The sequence below is a fragment of the Capricornis sumatraensis genome, chromosome 8 (assembly GCF_032405125.1).
Source record: "Capricornis sumatraensis isolate serow.1 chromosome 8, serow.2, whole genome shotgun sequence".
NCBI lineage: Eukaryota > Metazoa > Chordata > Mammalia > Artiodactyla > Bovidae > Capricornis > Capricornis sumatraensis.
Genome location: NC_091076.1, coordinates 8378005 through 8396548, shown reverse-complemented (window position 1 = coordinate 8396548; position 18544 = coordinate 8378005). Strand labels below are relative to the sequence as shown.

General features: G+C 54.7%; 1 protein-coding gene across 3 annotated transcripts; it reads left to right on the top strand.

Annotated features, from left to right (window-relative positions):
• The first annotated feature begins 284 nt into the window (after positions 1-284).
• Positions 285-13420, top strand: RPS6KA4 (ribosomal protein S6 kinase A4). Of its 3 annotated transcripts, none has more exons than XM_068976009.1 (17): positions 285-381; positions 486-557; positions 1210-1428; positions 1506-1621; positions 2392-2499; positions 2699-2779; positions 2853-2956; positions 3050-3200; positions 5974-6138; positions 9117-9245; positions 9430-9542; positions 9639-9732; positions 11708-11881; positions 11962-12156; positions 12469-12628; positions 12814-12977; positions 13226-13420. In XM_068976009.1, the coding sequence occupies exons 1-17, from the start codon at positions 327-329 to the stop codon at positions 13418-13420; spliced, it is 2295 nt and encodes a 764-aa protein (XP_068832110.1). In that variant the 5' UTR covers positions 285-326. The 3 variants fall into 3 exon arrangements, with proteins under 3 accessions (XP_068832110.1, XP_068832109.1, XP_068832108.1); XM_068976008.1 differs by having other exon boundaries at positions 9427-9542; XM_068976007.1 differs by having other exon boundaries at positions 9409-9542.
• Positions 13421-18544: the final 5124 nt, after the last annotated feature.

The following is an 18544-nucleotide window of genomic DNA, read 5'->3' as shown; positions in this document are numbered from 1 at the left end:
CACAAACCCCAGGCATGGCTCCCAAGGGGGACTCCCAGGTCCCCAGGAGGGTCGCCCGGGGTCCCAGAGCGCACACTCCTGGCGGCAGCACCCCGCGCCCGCGGGAGACCGGACCGCCCTCGCCCACCCGCAGCCCGGGCGCTGTCACGTTCCAGCGCCTGACTCAGGCCGCGCGGGGCGGGGAGCTGGGGAGCCGGGAGGCGGCGCCGGCGCCCGCCTCGGCCCCGGAGGCGGCACCAGGAAGCTCCCGCCCCGGCCGGAGCCGCCATGTAACCGGCGCCGCCCGCCCCGAGCCGAGCCGCGCGGGCCCCAGCGACCCGCCGGCCATGGGGGACGAGGATGAGGACGAGGGCTGTGCCGTGGAGCTGCGGATCACCGAAGGTGGGGCAGGGGGTGGCCCGGGGTGCTGGCTGGGTGATGGCTGCCCAGGCGGGCGGGGGAGGGTTCACGCACTGGCTGGGTTCATTTGCCCCCTGTGCCCACAGCCAACCTGACGGGGCACGAAGAGAAGGTAGGCGTGGAGAACTTCCAGCTGCTCAAGGTGCTGGGCACGGGAGGTGAGGACCCCTATCCACCGGCAAGTGTCCTCCCCCCGCAGGGTGCTCTGGGCCTGCCGCGCGGGCACACCCGCCTGGGTTGGGCCAGGCCACCAGTAATGCCCCCCACCCTCTCCCGGCATAGCCCGCCTTGCCTGCTTGGCCCTGCCCTGCCGGGGTTGGCATGCCCACTTCCAGGGCTGCTCCACATTGAGCACTCCTCCCAGGTGCCAACACTCTTGGGGGCTTGCAGCCCCCCGTGTGATTTCACAGCTCCCCCCACCTTGCGAGATATGAGAGCCGTCTTCCTCCACTGTGCAAACTGACTGCCCTTCCGTCTGCCCGCCCCTCTGCATCCCCTCCCCAGCTTTGCATCCTCTATGCCTTCCCCAGGTTTGCACGCACCCCGCCCCCACCCTGTGCTGCAGGCCTCCTGAGAGTTGCGTGCCCCCCCCAGCCTGGTTTGCACATCCCCTCCCTAGGTTTGCTGAGCACCCTCCTGGGGGTGTGCACATCTTTGCTGTAGAAAGTGCTGCCAGCTTTGTGCACACCTGCCTCTCGGCCCAGCTCCTTCCCCCACCTTGCACACCCTCCTGGGTGGGCGTTGCTACCCCCCCATTCCACCCACCCTTCTGCTCATGGCCTACCTTCCACCCACTCACTGCCCCCACAGCCTACGGGAAGGTGTTCCTGGTGCGGAAGGCGGGCGGGCACGACGCGGGCAAGCTGTATGCCATGAAGGTGCTGCGCAAGGCAGCCTTGGTGCAGCGTGCCAAGACACAGGAGCACACGCGCACCGAGCGCTCCGTGCTAGAGCTGGTGCGCCAGGCCCCCTTCCTGGTCACGCTGCACTACGCCTTCCAGACTGACGCCAAGCTGCACCTCATCCTGGGTAAGGGCAGGCCCTGTGGGGGTGGGGGGGGCCGCCCATGGGGGCTGCTTCCCAACTTTCACTCCCACCTCCCCAAGACTATGTGAACGGCGGCGAAATGTTCACCCACCTCTACCAGCGCCAGTACTTCAAGGAGGCCGAGGTGCGCTTGTATGGGGGCGAGATCGTGCTTGCCCTGGAGCATCTGCACAAGGTGGGTGAGGACCCGGCCGCCCGGCTGCGGCCCTGGGCACCGGGCCCCGGCCCCCGAGGGCCCGTGAACCTGGCAGCCTCGGGCTTCCTGGAAGGGGGTGGCCGCGGGGGTTGGGGGGACTGGATCCACTTCCCCTAGCCTCCTGGGAGGAAGGCCTTCTGGGGTCTCCTCCTCTGGCGCCTCCTCGAGGGGGCTTTCCTCTCACAGGGAACTCTCACAGGCTGCTTCCTGGGGCCACGTTCACAGAACTTCCTCAAACGGAGACCTCATGCCTTGGTTCCCGTGATTCGGGGCTCCTCACACGGCTTTCCTCCTGGGGGTCTCTCCGTGGTGTTTCCCCGCCTCTCCCATGCTTTTTGGAAATTGATCGATCGATTGATGGCTGTGCTGGGTCTTCGCTGCTGCACTCGGGGGCTACTCTTTGTTGCGGTGCTCGGGGTTCTTGTTGTGGGGGCTTCTCTTGCTGCGGACTCAGCAGCTGTGGGCCACGGGCTTAGGTGCTCTCCACGGCATGTGGCACCCTCCGGGACCAGGGCTGGAAGCCATGTCCCCTGTATTGGCAGGCGGATTCTTAACCACTAGACCACCAGGGAAGTCCCTATGGTGGTGAATCTTAAATGGCTTCTCCCGTCCAATGGGCCAGTCTCATCGTGCCCCCCACTCCACTGGAGATCCCCTGCCCCAGGGATCTGGTGCGGAACAGGAGCCGTAGGAGCCGGGGGTGGGGGTGTCGGAGGAGGGACCCTCAGTGCCCTCTTCCCTCCTGCCAGCTGGGCATCATCTACCGAGATCTGAAGCTGGAGAATGTGCTGCTGGACTCTGAGGGTCACATTGTCCTCACCGACTTTGGGCTTAGCAAGGAGTTCCTGACAGAGGAGGTGAGCGAAGGGTGGTCTCAGCCTCCTGAACCCCCGGCTGCAGCTCCATGCCTGGCTCTGCATTTCTGGGAGGGGTGCAGTAGCTCTGCCTTCAGGAAGTTCCCACTGCTCCGACTCTCACAAGTCCAGCAAGTCTTACTCTGGGCCTTGGGGCCTGGGGTGGGGCTGGGTGTCAAAATGGGTCCTCTTCTCCTCCCAGAAAGAGCGGACCTTTTCCTTCTGCGGCACCATCGAGTACATGGCCCCTGAAATCATCCGCAGCAAGTCGGGCCATGGCAAGGTGGGTTGGCCCGGGAGTGGTGTGGGGTGACGTGGGGGTGGCTGCAGGCTCTCACCCTGGCTGTGCCCGGCAGGCTGTGGACTGGTGGAGCCTTGGCATCCTGCTCTTCGAGCTGCTGACGGGGGCCTCACCCTTCACCCTGGAGGGCGAGAGGAACACGCAGGCAGAGGTGTCTCGGTGAGCAGGGCTGGAAGCAGAGGGCGGCCGAGGAGCCTGGGCAGGGCTGGAGGAGGGGCTCGCTGCCCCTGACGCCCCCCCCAATCCTCCCAGACGGATCCTGAAGTGCTCCCCTCCCTTCCCCCCCCGGATCGGGCCAGTGGCACAGGACCTACTGCAGCGGCTACTTTGCAAGGACCCCAGGAAGCGACTGGGTGCAGGACCCCAGGGGGCACAGGAAGTTAAGGACCACCCCTTCTTCCAGGTGAGGCTCCTGGCTCACCCCCATAGCTCTCTGCACACACCAGGGCTGGGCTACTGCTCTGGGTTGGAGGACACTGGAGGGATGGTCTGAGACTGGCCAGTTTCACTTGATTTAGAAAACTTTGCAGGTAAAGAAAGCAGGCTTGTCTTCTCATTCATCTCTATTAAAATTTGCTCTTGTGGGAAAGAATTCTAGGTTCATTGCCTGGCAGGGCTGGCAGGGACTTGAGAATGGGCTCTTCACTGGACAATTCAGAGAGGCGTGGCGATCGGCCAGAGATCACACAGTAAAAATGTAGAGCTGGGAACAGGCCCCAGGTCTGCTCTCGGCCCCAGTCTCATGACTGTTAGCATCCGCTTAGGGTTTTGGTCTACCTGTACAGTCGGTATGCCTGTACTTCAGATGGACGTGTCTAATCAGCCACGTGGGATCTGTCCTAAGCTACTTGCATGTGCGTTAGGGTGCAGTGCAGAGTGAATTCTGTCCTTGTGAGCCTCGCTGGTTTGGGCACGATGTGTGGCCAGAGTCATTGCACAGCAGTGTGCGTGCTCAGGCGCTCAGTCAGGTCCAACTCTTTGCGATCCCCTGGACTCTAGCCCACCAGGCTTCTCTGTCCATGGCAGTGGGCTGACATTTCCTGCTCCAGGGGATCTTCCCGACCCAAGGACTGAACCCACGTCTCCTGCATTAGCAGGCGGATTCTTTACCACTGAGCTACCTGGGAAGCCCCCATTGCCTAGCAGGACCCTGTAACAGTGAATGTGTCTTGGCCCCTTGCTTGCATAATTTCATGTAAGCCTCAGAACCAACCTAATTATCCTTATTTTCACAGATGAGGAAACAGGTTCAGAAAAAGTGAAAGTTGCTCAGTCGTGTCTGACTCTTTGTGACCTCATGGACTATACAGTCCATGGGCAGAGAGGTTAGGTAATTTGCCCAAGATCAGTGAGCGAAGTGATAGAGCTCAGGTCTAGGTGGCCTGAAGGCCCAGGCTCTGAAGTGTCATGTTCTGTTTACACGTGGGTATTAAATTTGCCTTGTCTGATGTAGTAACAAAAGCATCCATTTATGGGCACTTACTGTAGGCCGGGCACCCAGTTTCCCTTGCTATGAATACTACCTCCTTGAATCTTCCCAGCAAGTTCTGCCTGGAAGGGCCCTCAGAGAAGCTTTCTCAGACAGGAGTCTTAACCCTCCGTGGTGAAGATGTTCCTTTATGGGCAGAGTGACTGAGCAGGGTCAGTGTCCTTAAGTGAATCCCTCAGCCCACCCTGAGTGGATCCTGGGCCCTGGGTGCTTGGGAGCAGGTGAACCAGTTGTCAGACTAGAGAGAGCCCGCACCCCCCAAGGTCTTTGAGGCCTGATGCTATTTCCCCTTCTCTCGAGACAATCTCTTTGCTGATAGCAATGCTGAGGTCCCTGGTGCCAGAACTAGGGCCTTTAAGCCCAAGCCATGCCTCTAGGCTGCATGTGACAAAAAGTGCACTGAAGACGGTGATATCTGTGGAATAGAGTCTGGCTTCTAAGAACAGAGATTGGAATGAATGGTAGTCTAAAAAAGCTAGAGATCTATATCTGTCGGTTTGTCTGTCTATCCATCTACATGAAAGAAATGCAGAGGTCAGCAGGCCTCTGGGCCTAGGGCTGCTGTGGTGTCTTCAAGGAGCCAAGCTTGATTTTTTCTTTTTAAATGTTCCTTCATTTTTAGCACGCAGCCTCCATTCCCAGGGCTTTCCAGGTGGCGCTAGTGGTAAAGAGCCCCTCTGCCAATGCAGGAGACAAGAGATGCGGGTTCAATCCCTAGGTCAGGAAGATCCCCTGGAGGAGGGCATGGCAATCCACTCCAGTATTTTTGCTGGAGAATCCAGTGGATAGAGGAGCCGAGTGGGCTATAGTCCATGGGTCACAAGAGTTTGACATGCCTGAGCAACTAACACTACGCTACAGCCTGCATTCCCACGGTTGCCTCCTGGTATCAAAATGACTGCTAGACCTCTTGCTGTCTAGGTTGCTCTCCAGGTGGGAAACATGAGGAAGAAGGAGGGAAGGGCAAAAAGGGTACTTAACAACGGCTCACCCTCTTCTTCAGGCTCTTTCTCTGGATTCCTCCCACATAATTTTTGCTTACAAGTAACTGGTCACTGCTAACTGCAAGGAGGTTTGTAAAATACTATTTTTCAGTATTTGTACATTGGTTCCTGAAATAAAATAGGGGCTATAGTACTAAGAATGACAGAGAGAATGGGTGTCGGACAGGCAACAAGAACAAGCTATGCCATACTAGTTTATACATAAAAAGGAATGTTTTAGCTACCATAAATGAAAAGTCAGGAAAAACGTCCTGATTTCAGGCAAGGATGGATCTAGGTGCTGAGTCTGTGTTATTAGGAATTTCTCACTTTGTCTCTTGCTTCTGCTTTTCTGCCTGGGCATTTCATCACTAGACACCGAGGGGGCCTCAGCAGTTCCAGACCCATATCCTCCCAGATTTAAGTCCAGTAGAAGAAAAAGATTTTTCTTTTTTTGCATACCAGTTCTATTAAAAGTCCCAGAATTGGCTGAGTGTGGTGGAGGGGTGGTTCTCCAAGGGAAACAGGGATCCTGTTATCAGAGGAAGGGAAACAGAAGCTGGGGAGGCAGGAAGAACAGCTTTGCACATAGCTGCCAGCGAGACCTTTGCCTCACTGAGGAGCTGCCCAGTGAGGGTGGCCCGAGTGGACAGTGTTTCCACTTTCTGCCCTTTGATCCCTTATCTTTCATTCCTTTTCTCCAGGGTCTGGACTGGGCTGCTCTGGCTGCTAGGAAGATTCCAGCCCCATTCCAACCCCAGATCCGCTCAGAGCTGGATGTGGGCAACTTTGCAGAGGAATTTACCCGACTGGAGCCTGTCTACTCACCCCCGGGCAGCCCCCCACCTGGGGACCCTCGCATCTTCCAGGTGAGTGAGAGCTCATGGAACCAGAGATGCAGAGGAAGTGGGGTGCTGCTGCCAGCCTCAGCCCCGGCTGACCTGTGGACACCACAGAGCCCTGTGTCCTGAGGGGGACTCAGCATCTCCCTTGCTCTCCATTCATGACGAGCTTGGAATTGTCAGTCATTGAGACTGCCTTGGCAGGACATGTCTTTGAATTTCCTGGTTTATCTTGAAGTTTCATGTCGATTTCCCTTCTCCATCATCTCTCTTTATTGTTAGGTAAAACTATTGTTTTAAGGGGACACCTCGGAAGAGATGCTTTGTTTATACTGTGGCATACCATATCACATTCCTGGGGACACAGGCCCCCTCTACCCAGTTTTAGAAGCTTGGGCCTGTTGGACAAGTCCAAGCTCCTTTGCCTAGTATACAAGGCCTTGCATGATGTGGTCTTTTTTTTTTTTTTTAACTTTTTCTTTTCTTTTATATTGGAATATACCCATATAACAATGTTGTGATAGTTTCAGGTGGACAGCAAAGGGACTCAGCCATACATATGCCTGTATTCATTCTCCCCCAAACTCCCCTCCCATCCAGGCTGCCACCTAACATTGAGCAGAGTTCCCTGTGCTACACAGTAGGTCCTTGTTGGTTACCCATTTAAAATATAGCATTATATACATATCAATTTCAAACTCCCATGTTGTTGCTCAGTCGCTAAATCGTGTCTGACTCTTTGCAACTCCATGGACTGCAACACACCAGGCTTCCCTGTCCTCCACTATCTCTCGGAGTGTGCTCAAACTCATGTCCATTGAGTTGGTGGCACCAACAGCCATCTCATCCTCTGTTGCCCCCTTCTCCTCCTGCCTTCAATCTTTCTCAGCATCAGGGTCTTTTCTAACAAGTCGGCTCTTCGCATCAGGAACCCAAAGTATTGGAGTTTCAGCTTCAGCATCAGTCCTGCCAATGAATTTTCTTTAGGATTGACTGGTTTTGATCTCCCTTCTGTCCAAGGGACTCTCAAGAGTCTTCTCCAGCACCACAGTTTGAAAGTATCAATTCTTTGGTGCTCAGCCTTCCTTATGGTCTAACTCTCACATCCGTACATGACTACTGGAAAAACCATAGCTGACTATATGGACCTTTGTTGGCAAAGTGATATCTCTGCTTTTAATACGCTGTCTAGGTTTGTCATAGTTTTTCTTCCAAGGAGCAAGTGTCTGTTAATTTCATGGCTGCAGTCACCATCTGCAGTGATTTTGGAGCTCAAGAAAATGAAATCTGTCACTGTTTCCATATTTTCCCCATTTATTTTCCATGAAGTGATGGGACCAGATGCCATGATCTTAGTTTTCTGAATGTTGAGTTTTAAGCCAGTTTTTTCATTCTCTTTTACCTTTATCAAGCGGCTCTTTAGTTCCTCTTTTCTTTCTGCCGTTAGGGTGGTGTCATCTGCATATCTGATGTTGTTGATATTTCGCCATGCAATCTTGATTCCAGCTTTTGATTCATCCAGCCTGGCATTTTTCATGATGTACTCTACATATAAATAAACAGGGTAACAATATACAGCCTTGACGTACTCCTCTCCCAAGTCTGAACCAGTCCATTGTTTTTCCTAACTATCCCTTTTTCCCACCCTTCCCCGCTGGTAATCAGAAGTTCATTCACTAAGTCCGTGAGCCTGTTTCTGTTGTGTAAATCAGTTCATTTGTATATGATGTGGTCTTTGCTCAGTACTCTCTGTTATTTCACTTGGTGCTCCAGCACCTTGGAACTTCTCAGAGGTTCCAGAACATACTTCTATACCTTTGCACATGCAGTTTCCCCCACTTGGAGTTCTTTCCCTACAGTTGGCCACCTGGCAAAATTCAAGCCTTGTTGTCCAGCGCTGCCCTGTGTGAAGACTTCTCTGCTCCTCTGGCCCTGGGTTGCCCTTTTCTTGTGCACCAGCCCTCTGAAGACAAAACCTCCTTCTGAGCAGTTTGTCAGGTTGTATACTGACACTGATGGAGACCACCTCACCTGGTCTGAAATTCTCAGAGGGCAGGGACTATGTGTTTAATTTCTGCATCCCTAAGTCCAGCTGGGGGTCATGGCTGGGTAGGACGCGGTCTATAAATAGTAAATAATAGGCCAGTATCAACTATGGATGGATCAGTCCCCTCTGTGAAGCTCACACAAGTGACAGCTCTGTGCTTGAATATCCCTCGATCTACTGGGATCTATCTTTGATCTCACAGTCCTAATGAGCAAGTTTTCTTGTGGATCAATGGTTACTTTCATTCATTCATTTAATGACTCAAAAATACGTACGGAGTGCCTTCAACGTGCCAGGCACTGACTTGGCTACTGGGGACATATCAACAAACTTAATAGACAAAAATCCCACCTGTGTGCATCCTAGTTAGCTCTGCATACAGTGGCGCTGCGTTTTTAGGAGAAAACAACACATCCTTAAAATTACCCTTGAGAATTCCTTGACTTGCCAGGACATGGATCCTTAGGAAAGGCAAAAAGATTAACTTTGATTTCTCTTTACATTTCCTCAGTAGCCCCCCCTTGCAGAGGAGGGCAAAGTTTGATTTGAAAGGAATGAAGACTTTTTGTCCTGAGTTGGGTAGAGCTGAATTCTCCTAAGCTAAGCGTGTGTGATACCAGGCCACAGTTCTTTTATTTGTTCAGCCCATCATATTCTGGGCCACTATGTTGTGCCAGATGATGGCCTTGGCACTTGGGGGACCGCTGTGACGAGAAAGGTGGAGTCCCAGACTGCTGAGGGGATAGACATGGTTCCAAGGGATCACAGACCAAGGTGGAATAAAAATGTCCACAACAGCCTGTGTACACCGGGATGCAAAAGCAACACCCCCAACTCCCTACTGCAAGGCCTTTCCTCTGCCCCCTGCCCTTCCGGCTGGGTCTGGGCCTTCAGGGGCTCCTTCTGCACCTCCAGCCCCCGATGCCCATCCATCCCTGACAAGCCCCTCCTCCATCAGGGATACTCCTTCGTGGCGCCGTCCATCTTGTTTGACCGCAACAACGCGGTGATGACCGATGTGCTGGAAGCGTCTGGCGCTGGAGACCGGCCCGGCCCGGCGGCGTTGGCCAGGAGCGTCATGATGCAGGTGGATTGGGCCAGGGTGGGGAGAAGTGGGCGTGGGGACTCCAGACCTGTCTTCACCCGGCGCACATGGTGGCTTCGGTGAGGCCCGGAGCCTCTCCGAGGTGGGGCGTGGCATAGCCACAAGGCTCCCGCTAGGACCTCTGACGCTTCTCTTTCGCCCCCAGGACTCGCCCTTCTTCCAGCAGTACGAACTGGACCTGCGGGAACCCGCGTTGGGCCAGGGTAGTTTCTCTGTGTGTCGCCGCTGCCGCCAGCTACAGAGCGGCCAAGAGTTCGCTGTCAAGATCCTCAGTCGCAGGTGGGCGGGCCCGGGGCGGGCGGAGTCCGGCAGAGGGGACTCGGGGAGGGTGGGGCCGGAGGTCGGCTGTTCTGACCCCGCCTGCCCTGCCCCCAGGCTGGAGGAGAACACGCAGCGCGAAGTGGCTGCCCTGCGGCTGTGCCAGTCGCATCCCAACGTGGTGAAGCTGTACGAAGTGCATCACGACCAGGTGACCCCTTCCTGGGCTGGGGCGGAGCGCAGGGGCGCTGGAGGCTGCCCGAGGAGGGCGGGGAGGGGGCGGGGAGGCGGGCAGGAGGCGGGGCCTGAGCGCGCCGCGGGAGGGGCCTGAGGACCTGGAGGTGAGGGAGGCGGGATTATGGTAGCTCAGCAGGTAAAGAAGTCGCGCGCAATTCAACAGATTCCTTGGAGAAGGGATAGGCTACCGCAGCGTTCTTGGGCTTCCCTGGTGGCTCAGATAGTAAAGAATCCGCCTGCAATGTGGGAGACCTGGGTTTGATTCCTGGGTTGGGAAGATCCCCTGGAAGAGGGCGTCCCACTCCAGTATTCTTGCCTGGAAAATCCCCATGGACAGAGGAGCCTGGCAGGCTACAAGCTACATATGTATAAAGAGTCGGACACGACTGAGGGACTAAGCACCTAGGAGGGCCTGAGGACTCAAAGGCAGATATGGGAATGGACAAAGGAACAGGGCAGGGAGACAATTTTTGCGGGTGGGTTTTAAGGTGGCCACAACAGAGAGCGGAGTACCAAACCACCTTACCTGCCTCCTGAGAAATCTGTATGCAGGTCAAGAAACAACAGAATCGGACATGGAACAACGGACTGGTTCCAAATTGGGAAAGGAGTACACCAAAGCTATATATTGTCACCCTGTTTATTTAACTTATATGCAGAGTACATCATGCAAAATGCGGGCTGGATGAAGCACAAGCTGGAATCAGGATTGCCGGGAGAAATATCAATAACCTCAGATATGCAGATAACACCACCCTTATGGCAGAAAGCGAAAACTGAGGAGCTTCTTCATGAAAGTGAAAGAGGAGAGTGAAAAAAGCAGGCTTAAAACTCAACATTCAAAAAAGGAAGATAATGGGATCGGGTCCCATCACTTCATGGCACATAGATGGGGAAACAATGGAAACAGTGACAGACTTTATTTTCTTGGGCTCCAAAATCACTGCAGATGGTGACTGCAGCCATGAAATTAACAGACGCTTGCTCCTTGGAAGAAAAGCTACGACAAACCTAGACAGCATATTAAAAAGCAGATATTACTTTGCTGACAAAGGTCCATCTAGTTAAAGCTATGATTTTTCCAGTAGTAATGTATGGATGTGAGAGTTGGACTATAAAGAAAGCTGAGCACCGAAGAGTTGATGCTTTTGAACTATGGTGTTGGAGAAGACTCTTGAGAGTCCCTTGGACTGCAAGGAGATCAAACTTGTCAATCCTAAAGGAAATCAGTCCTGAATATTCATTGGAAAGACTGATGCTGAAGCTGAAACTCCAATACTTTGGGTTCCTGATGCGAAGAGCCGACTTGTTAGAAAAGACCCTGATGCTGGAAAGATTGAAGGCAAGGGGAGAAGGGAACGACAGAGGATGAGATGGTTGGATGGCATCACTGATTTGATGGACATGAGTTTGAGCAGACTGCAGGAGTTGGTGATGGACAGGGAAGCCTGGTAGTGCTGCAGTCCATGGGGTCACAAAGAGTCGGACACGACTGAGGGACTGAACTGAACTTAAAGGTGGCCAAAGAGACTGCTGCTGCTGCTAAGTCGCTTCAGTCGTGTCCAACTCTTTGCGACCCTGTGGACCGAAGCCCGCCACGTCCTCTGTCCATAGGATTCTCCAGGCCCAAGAACATTGGAGTGGATTGCCATGCCCTTCTCCAGGGGATTTTCCCCACCCAGGGATCCAACCCGCATCTGTTGCCTCTCTTGCATTGGCAGGCGGGTTCTTTACCACTAGCGCCACTGGGAAGGAACAGTACGGGGTAGAACGGCAAGCGAGTCCTAAGATGGTTCTTGGGGGGGGCGTGGTGATAGTCTTGAGGTCAGGGTTGAATGTGGAAGGCGCCTGAAACTGGGGGCGGGGCTCGATGGTGACCTCAGGGCGGGATCCGGCGGGCGGGCGGGGTCTCAGTAGGCGGTGACCCCGGCCTGTCGCGCTGCCCGCAGCTGCACACGTACCTGGTCCTGGAGCTCCTGCAGGGCGGGGAGCTGCTGGAGCACATCCGCAAGAAGCGGCACTTCAGCGAGTCCGAGGCGAGCCAGATCCTGCGCAGCCTCGTGTCGGCAGTGAGCTTCATGCACGAGGAGGCGGGCGTAGTGCACCGCGACCTGAAGCCCGAGGTGAGCGCGCGGCCTCAGCGCATCGGGAGGGCCTCGGCGCGGAGGGCCGGGTTCTGACGGCCGCCTCGCCTCCCTCGTAGAACATCCTGTACGCCGATGACACGCCCGGGGCCCCGGTGAAGATCATCGACTTCGGGTTCGCGCGCCTGCGCCCGCAGAGCCCCGCGGGGCCCATGCAGACTCCCTGCTTCACGCTGCAGTACGCCGCCCCCGAGCTGCTGGCCCAGCAGGGCTACGACGAGTCCTGCGACCTCTGGAGCCTCGGCGTTATTCTGGTATGGGAACGGCCTCTCTGAGGGGATGCCAGGGTCCTCCGAGTCTGGGGACAGGAGTCCTCTTGGTGGGGGTGGCAGGATTTGGTCTGAGGCTGGGATAAGATGTCCTGATACATAGGCGGGGTCGCTCTGGTGCTGGGGTCTGGGCACCCTAGTTTGAGGGGTAGAGTCCATCACCCATGGACCTCAGGAGTTAGCCTCTTGGAGACAGTGCTTGGTTCTGTGGTGGGTTGAATCAGTCTCCTGGCCTCCATTGGCCCCCAGTCTGGGCTGGTCTCACTTTTCACCTGTCCCTCCCACCCCCACCCCTAGTACATGATGCTGTCGGGCCAGGTCCCCTTCCAGGGGGCCTCAGGCCAAGGCGGGCAGAGCCAGGCGGCGGAGATCATGCGCAAGATCCGCGAGGGGCGCTTCTCTCTTGACGGAGAGGCCTGGGAAGGCGTGTCTGAGGAAGCCAAGGAGCTGGTCCGAGGTGCGGAGCCGGAGGTCACAGGTTACGGTTGGGAGGGGGAGGCCATGGGGTCGTGCTGGGGCAAGGAGTGCCCCCGGGTCAGGTGTCTCGGTGGGGGGCTTTTCGGGGAGGGGAGTGGGGCTGCCCTCTCCGAGTGGGTGCAGCCTCTACACGCGGCCCGCCAAAACTCCTCCGCCCGCCTCCAGGGCTCCTAACTGTGGATCCCGCCAAGCGGCTGAAGCTCGAGGGGCTGCGGGGCAGCTCGTGGCTGCAGGACGGCAGCGCGCGCTCCTCGCCTCCGCTGCGGACGCCGGACGTGCTGGAGTCCTCGGGGTCCGCTGTGCGCTCCGGGCTCAACGCCACCTTCATGGTGAGGGGCGGGGCCTGAGCCGGGGGGCGGGGCCTCCGGGAGGCGACTCCGCGGAGTCCTGCCCGGTTGAGTTCCGCGGAGTCCAGACCCGTGACCTGCCGGGGCCCTGAGCTTCTGAGAGGCTGTGGAGCCCAAAGACCTGTTGGCCCTGACCTAGTGGGATGGGAAGGAGGGCCTGGGACGGGGCCAAAGCCGGGATCTGGAAGTCGAGGCCGGTCCCGTGGGAGTCACCATTTCCTTTCCGCCAGGCGTTCAACCGGGGCAAACGCGAGGGTTTCTTCCTGAAGAGCGTGGAAAACGCGCCGCTGGCCAAGCGGCGGAAACAGAAGCTGCGGAGCGCCGCCACGTCCCGCCGCGTCTCCCCCGCGCCCGCCGCCCCGGGCCGGGCCCCGGCCGCCAAGGGAGCCCCCCGACGAGCCAATGGCCCCCTACCCCCCTCCTAGCCCCTGCCCCTGTGACCCCCGCCTCCCCCCGTCGTGTCTGTGATCTAGGAGGCCGGCTCACTGCCTCCTGCATCGGCGCTGGCCCCCTCCCCAGGACTGTTACCCTTCTCCCCCCCTTTCCCCCTCCCTACCCCCAGACAGAGCAGAAGTATTTTTATAAGCAGAGAATTCTTTTTTTAAAAATGTCTTACCAGATTAGAGTTAGAGATGCAGGGAAGAAGGGGGCCTGCTGGGGAGTGGGGTGTGGGGCCCTCTGCCAAGATACTGCCTCGTCTGGTGGAAGGCCCTTCTACCCCAAGGGGCTGCCCCGGTTGGGAAGGGCTCCTCCATTTCTAAGCACTGAGTTGCCACAGGGAGAAACTGGGACCTCTCCCCTGCCCTCCCCTGAGGACCTGCTCTTGGGAGGGGGCACCTCTCAAGCTGTCACTTTATGGACTGTCTGTGCAATTACGTCCACCAAAGACCTGTGTTGGGGGGCTGCTCAGCGAGAGGCCCTGGGGGACCCCCTGAAGCATTTCTGCCTCACTTTATGTCACCTGCTTCCCCCTACTGGGGCTAAGTTAGGAGGTAGGCGACCCCCCCAAAAGGGGCGGCCCCCTTCTCATCCGTCCCCTCCCCTTTGGCACAGCTGCCCCTAGCTGGGGGGTGGGGCCTTGGGGTTCTGGGCTGGGCTTCCACAGTCACTGCCTCCGCCCATCCAGGCTGTGCCTTTGACTTTAAAATAAAAGTCTACTCAGTGCTGTGTGGCATCTGTGTGTGTATGTGTGGGGGGTGTGGGGGCAGAGGTCCTGGGGTTCACTTCCAGGCGTTGGCCCTTGGGCCTCAAAGTGGAGGGACAGAGCAGACCCTTCTGGATAAGATGATACCCTTTGTCCCTGGTGTTTTTTTAATTTATTTTTATTCGGAGGATAATTGCTTTACAATTTGTGCTGGTTTCTCTGTACAACAGCACGAACCAACCATATGTGTACGTATATCCCCTCCCTCGTGAGCCTCTCTCCTGCCCTTTCAACATCCCACCCCACTAGGTCATCCCAGAGCAGTGAGCTGAGCCCCCTGTGTTATAGAGCAGCTTCCCATTAGCTCTCTGCTTTACACGTGGTGGTGTACAGACGTCAATGCTCCTGTCTCAATTTATCCCACCCTCTCCCTTCCCCACTGTGTCCATGGGTCTGCTCTTCACATCTGCGTCTCTATTCCTGCCCTGCAAATAGGTTCATCAGTACCATTTTTCTAGACTCCATATATATACATTACTATACGATATTTTTCTGACTTCATGCTGTATGTCAGACCCTAGGTCTGTCCACCTCTCTACAACTGACTCAGTTTTGTTCCTTTTTATGACTGAGTATTACTCCATTGTATATATGTACCACAACTTGATGCATTCATCTGCTGATGGACTCCTGGGTTGCTTCCATATCCTGACTGTTGTAAATAGTGCTACAGGGAACACTGGCATACACGTGACTTTGTGAATTATGGTTTTCTCAGGGCATATGCCCAAGTGGGATTGCTGGGTCATATGGTAGTTTTATTCCTAGTTTTTTTTTTTTAAAGGAATCTCTACACTGTTCTCCATAGTGGTTTTCCCACCAACAGAGCAAGAGGTTTCCCTTTTTTCCACATCTTCTCCAGCATTTATTTGTTGTAGATTTTTTGATGATGGCCATTCTAACTAGTGTGAAATAATACCTCATTATAGTTTTGACTTGCAGTTCTCCCTTGAACAGCAAGGAGATCAAACCAGTCAGTCCTAAAGGAAATAAACCCTGAATATTCACTGGAACAATGGATGCTGAAGCTAAAGCTCCAATATTTTGGCCAGCTGATATGAAGAGCCAACTCACTGGAAAAGATACCAATGTTGGGAAAGATTGAGGGCAAGAGGAGAAGGGTGGGGGGGACAGAGGATGAGATGGTTGGATGGTATCACTGACTCAATGGACATGAGTTTGAGCAAACTCCAGGAGGTAGTGAAGGACAGGGAAGCCTGCCGTGCTGCAGTCCATGGGGCTGCAACGAGCTGGACATGACTTAGTGACTGAACAACAATAAGAGGCAATGTTGAGCATCTTTTCATGTGTTTGTTGCCATCTGTGTGTCTGTTCTTGGCTTTTGACATGACAGTCAAACAGTCATTTTAGGTGTTTATCTGACAGCTCTGCCATGTATCATTTAGGATTCTCCTGGTTGTAAGTAGAGGAAAACCCAACTTAAACTTGCTTCAGCAGAACAGGAGTTTTAGGCTTTCCGAACTGCGCAATCCAGGGGTAGCTTCAGGCAAGGCCTGTGCGTGGAAAAGGGAAAGTGAGCATGTTAGTTGCTTAGTCCTCTCTGACTCCGCAGCCTCACACCCTGTAGCCTGCCAGGCTCCTCTGTCCACGGGATTCTCAGGCAAGGATACTGGAGTGTGCCTTCCTCCAGGGGATCGTCCCGACCCAGGGGTTGAACTGATCGGGATGTAAGCATATGATCAGGACTTAGTTTCCCAATCTCAGCTTTCTGTTCTGTGTGCATGTGTTTTGATGGTTGCTACAGACTGAAAGAGTCCCTTTTCGGCCCCAAGATGGGGGGCAGGTGCTCCAGGTTGCTACAAACTGAAATCTGGTAATAAAGAGAATCTTTATTCCCAGCAGGAATCCTGAGATGTAGTCTGATTGGATCCCTGTACTCTGGGAGGTCAGAGGCTTACCCTGAATCAGTCACTGTGGCCTGGGCTGCAGTGCTGATTGGCTTAGATCTGGGTCGTGGATTCCCCTCTGCAAGCTCATGGGGAAAACCATCCCTCGGTGGTCCTTAGAGAGAGGTCGGTCGGACAGGGCTTGGTGCCTGTCAGGGAGGGAGAGGAGCAGAAAAGCAGCTCATACCCATGGCCCTGGCAGTGATCAGAGTGTGGTCCTCTCAGGAGGACCGAGACTGCCCCTGCGTGATCCCTGCTGGGTGGTTGTAGCTGTAGGGCAGTTTGGCCTGAGCACCTCTGTGCTCCCCAAGGCAGGGCTATTTGTCCACATGGTGCAGCTATCCTGAGAGCCCCCACCTGCTTGGGCTGCGTCAGGCCTTCTCTCCCCATAGCCACCCAGTGGGGTCATCTCAGGGTGGACCTTTCCCTTCCCTTTCTGAAGTTTGCCCCTTAGAGAAGGAGGTAACTAGAGGCATGGGGATGGGAGCTGGGACCCCACAAATGCTGAAGTCAGGGTAAAGCTGAGTGAGCCTGGTGGGTAGGTGGGACCCCATGGGTGTGGATCAAGGGTCATTGGGGGTGTGAGGACACCCAACTGTACCCCATCCTATGGGTCTGAAGGAAGAGGGAGGGGCCCAGGAGAAAGGCTTAGGGAGGGGAAGGGAAGACACTCTTAATTCTGACTCTTGTTTTTACGGACTGTGTAACTTGAGTAAGCCACCTAACACCCCCAGGCTTCCCCATTTGTCAAAAGGGAGTCATGTGACTGTTAGGATGAACCAGAGCAGTGGTCCCCAACCTTTTTGGCAGGAAAGGGGACCAATTTCCTGGAAGACAGTTTTTCCATGGACCAGGGTTAGGGTAGGGAAGGTTTCGGTTTTGCCTGCTGCTCACCCCCTGCTGTGTGGCCCTGCTCCTAACCAGGCCATGGACGGGTACTGGTCCCTGGCCCAGAGGCTGGGGACTCCTGAACTAGAGAATGTGTGCAGGTGGGGTCGTTTGATCATCAGCATTTACTGAGATTGAGTGAGGTCTTCCAGTGCGCAGGGACCACACTGAACACTCGGCACGGGTGATCTCCTTGTCTCCCCACAGCTCGCTGATGAAGAAAGCACCATTTCCCCTCAAGAGATGAGAAAAGTGAACCTCAGTGAAGGTCAACAGCTTGCTCAAGGTCACTGACCTAAGGTCACTGTGCCTTCCATCCCAGTGGTCCAATTCCAGACTCACCTCAACCAAAGGAGTTCTGCAGTGAGGATGGGCTTTAATTTTACCCCAAAGCTGGATGTTTGGATTGTTTAAAACTTTGTTTCTCTCATAAATTATGCAGAGACAAGTTTGTACATAAACCTGTGCATTAGAAAAAATAGCTTTATTGAGGGAATTCCCCGATGGTCCAGGGGTTAGGACTTGGTGCTTTCACTACTGGGGCCTGGATTCAATCCCTGGTCAGGGAACTATTAATAAGGTGCTGCAAGCTACGAGGTTTGGCAAAAAGAAAAAAAATTATTGATATATAATTTTTAATTGAGATACAATTCATATACCATATTATTCAGCCATTTGAGAGCACAATTCAGCAATTTTTTTTTTTTTTTTGACACTGGCTCATGGCTTGTGGAATCTTGGTTCCTTGACCAGGGTTTGAACCCAGGCCCTGGCAGTGAAGGTGCCAAGTCCTAACCACTGGACTGCCAAGGAATTCCCTAGTGATTTTTAGAATAGTCAGAGTTGTACATCTATCACTGCAACCTAGTTCTAGGACACTTTTTTCACCTTCAAAATGAACTTGGTACCCATTGGCAGTCATTCTCTCTTTCCCCTCCATCTTCCAGCCCTAGGCAGCCATCCATCTACCCTTGTTTTGTAGATTTGACTATATACTTTGATATATACTTTGAAATATACTTTCAAACAGCCATTCGCAAATGTACTGGCATACAGTCTCAGAAGCAGGGAATGAAAATGTCCCATTATATGCTCATGAGCCTGGAGTGTTATCACTCAGTGATAAAACCTTTGCTACTTTGAGGCATAAAAATATAGTCGTTATCTTCAGCTTCCTTACCATTCGCCTCACACAACTCACAGTCAACTTAAGAAAGAGGTCTCCCTAGCCTCATTTCATGGGACTCAGGATGGGAGTAAGCCCAAGGAGGGAGCCTGCTGGATGAAAAGTGCTGGGGCTCAGAGGCATGAGCAGGTTTGAGTCCTGCCTCCGCCCCACGTGGTCAGGGAGTCAGCAGGGAAGACGGGAGACTTGGGTGTGAGCCAGCAGAGTGGGCGGGGAGAGGGCGGCCCCAGCAGAGAAGTGGGGAGCTCAAAGGCAAGTGATCAAGGCCTGCGGTCTGGCAGCCTGCTTCTGCACCTTCACTTTGGCCTTGACTTTGGCTTCTGACCAGGTCAGCCTTATGTGGAGGCTGTCTCTTCCTAGAGAG

Coding starts and splice junctions, on each gene's coding strand:
- RPS6KA4 (XM_068976007.1), top strand. CDS start 327: ATGGGGGACGAGGATGAGGACGAGGGCTGTGCCGTGGAGCTGCGGATC. Junction 1,622..2,391: donor CCCTGGAGCATCTGCACAAG/GTGGGTGAGGAC, acceptor CCCTCCTGCCAG/CTGGGCATCATCTACCGAGA. Junction 12,157..12,468: donor GGAGCCTCGGCGTTATTCTG/GTATGGGAACGG, acceptor CCCCACCCCTAG/TACATGATGCTGTCGGGCCA.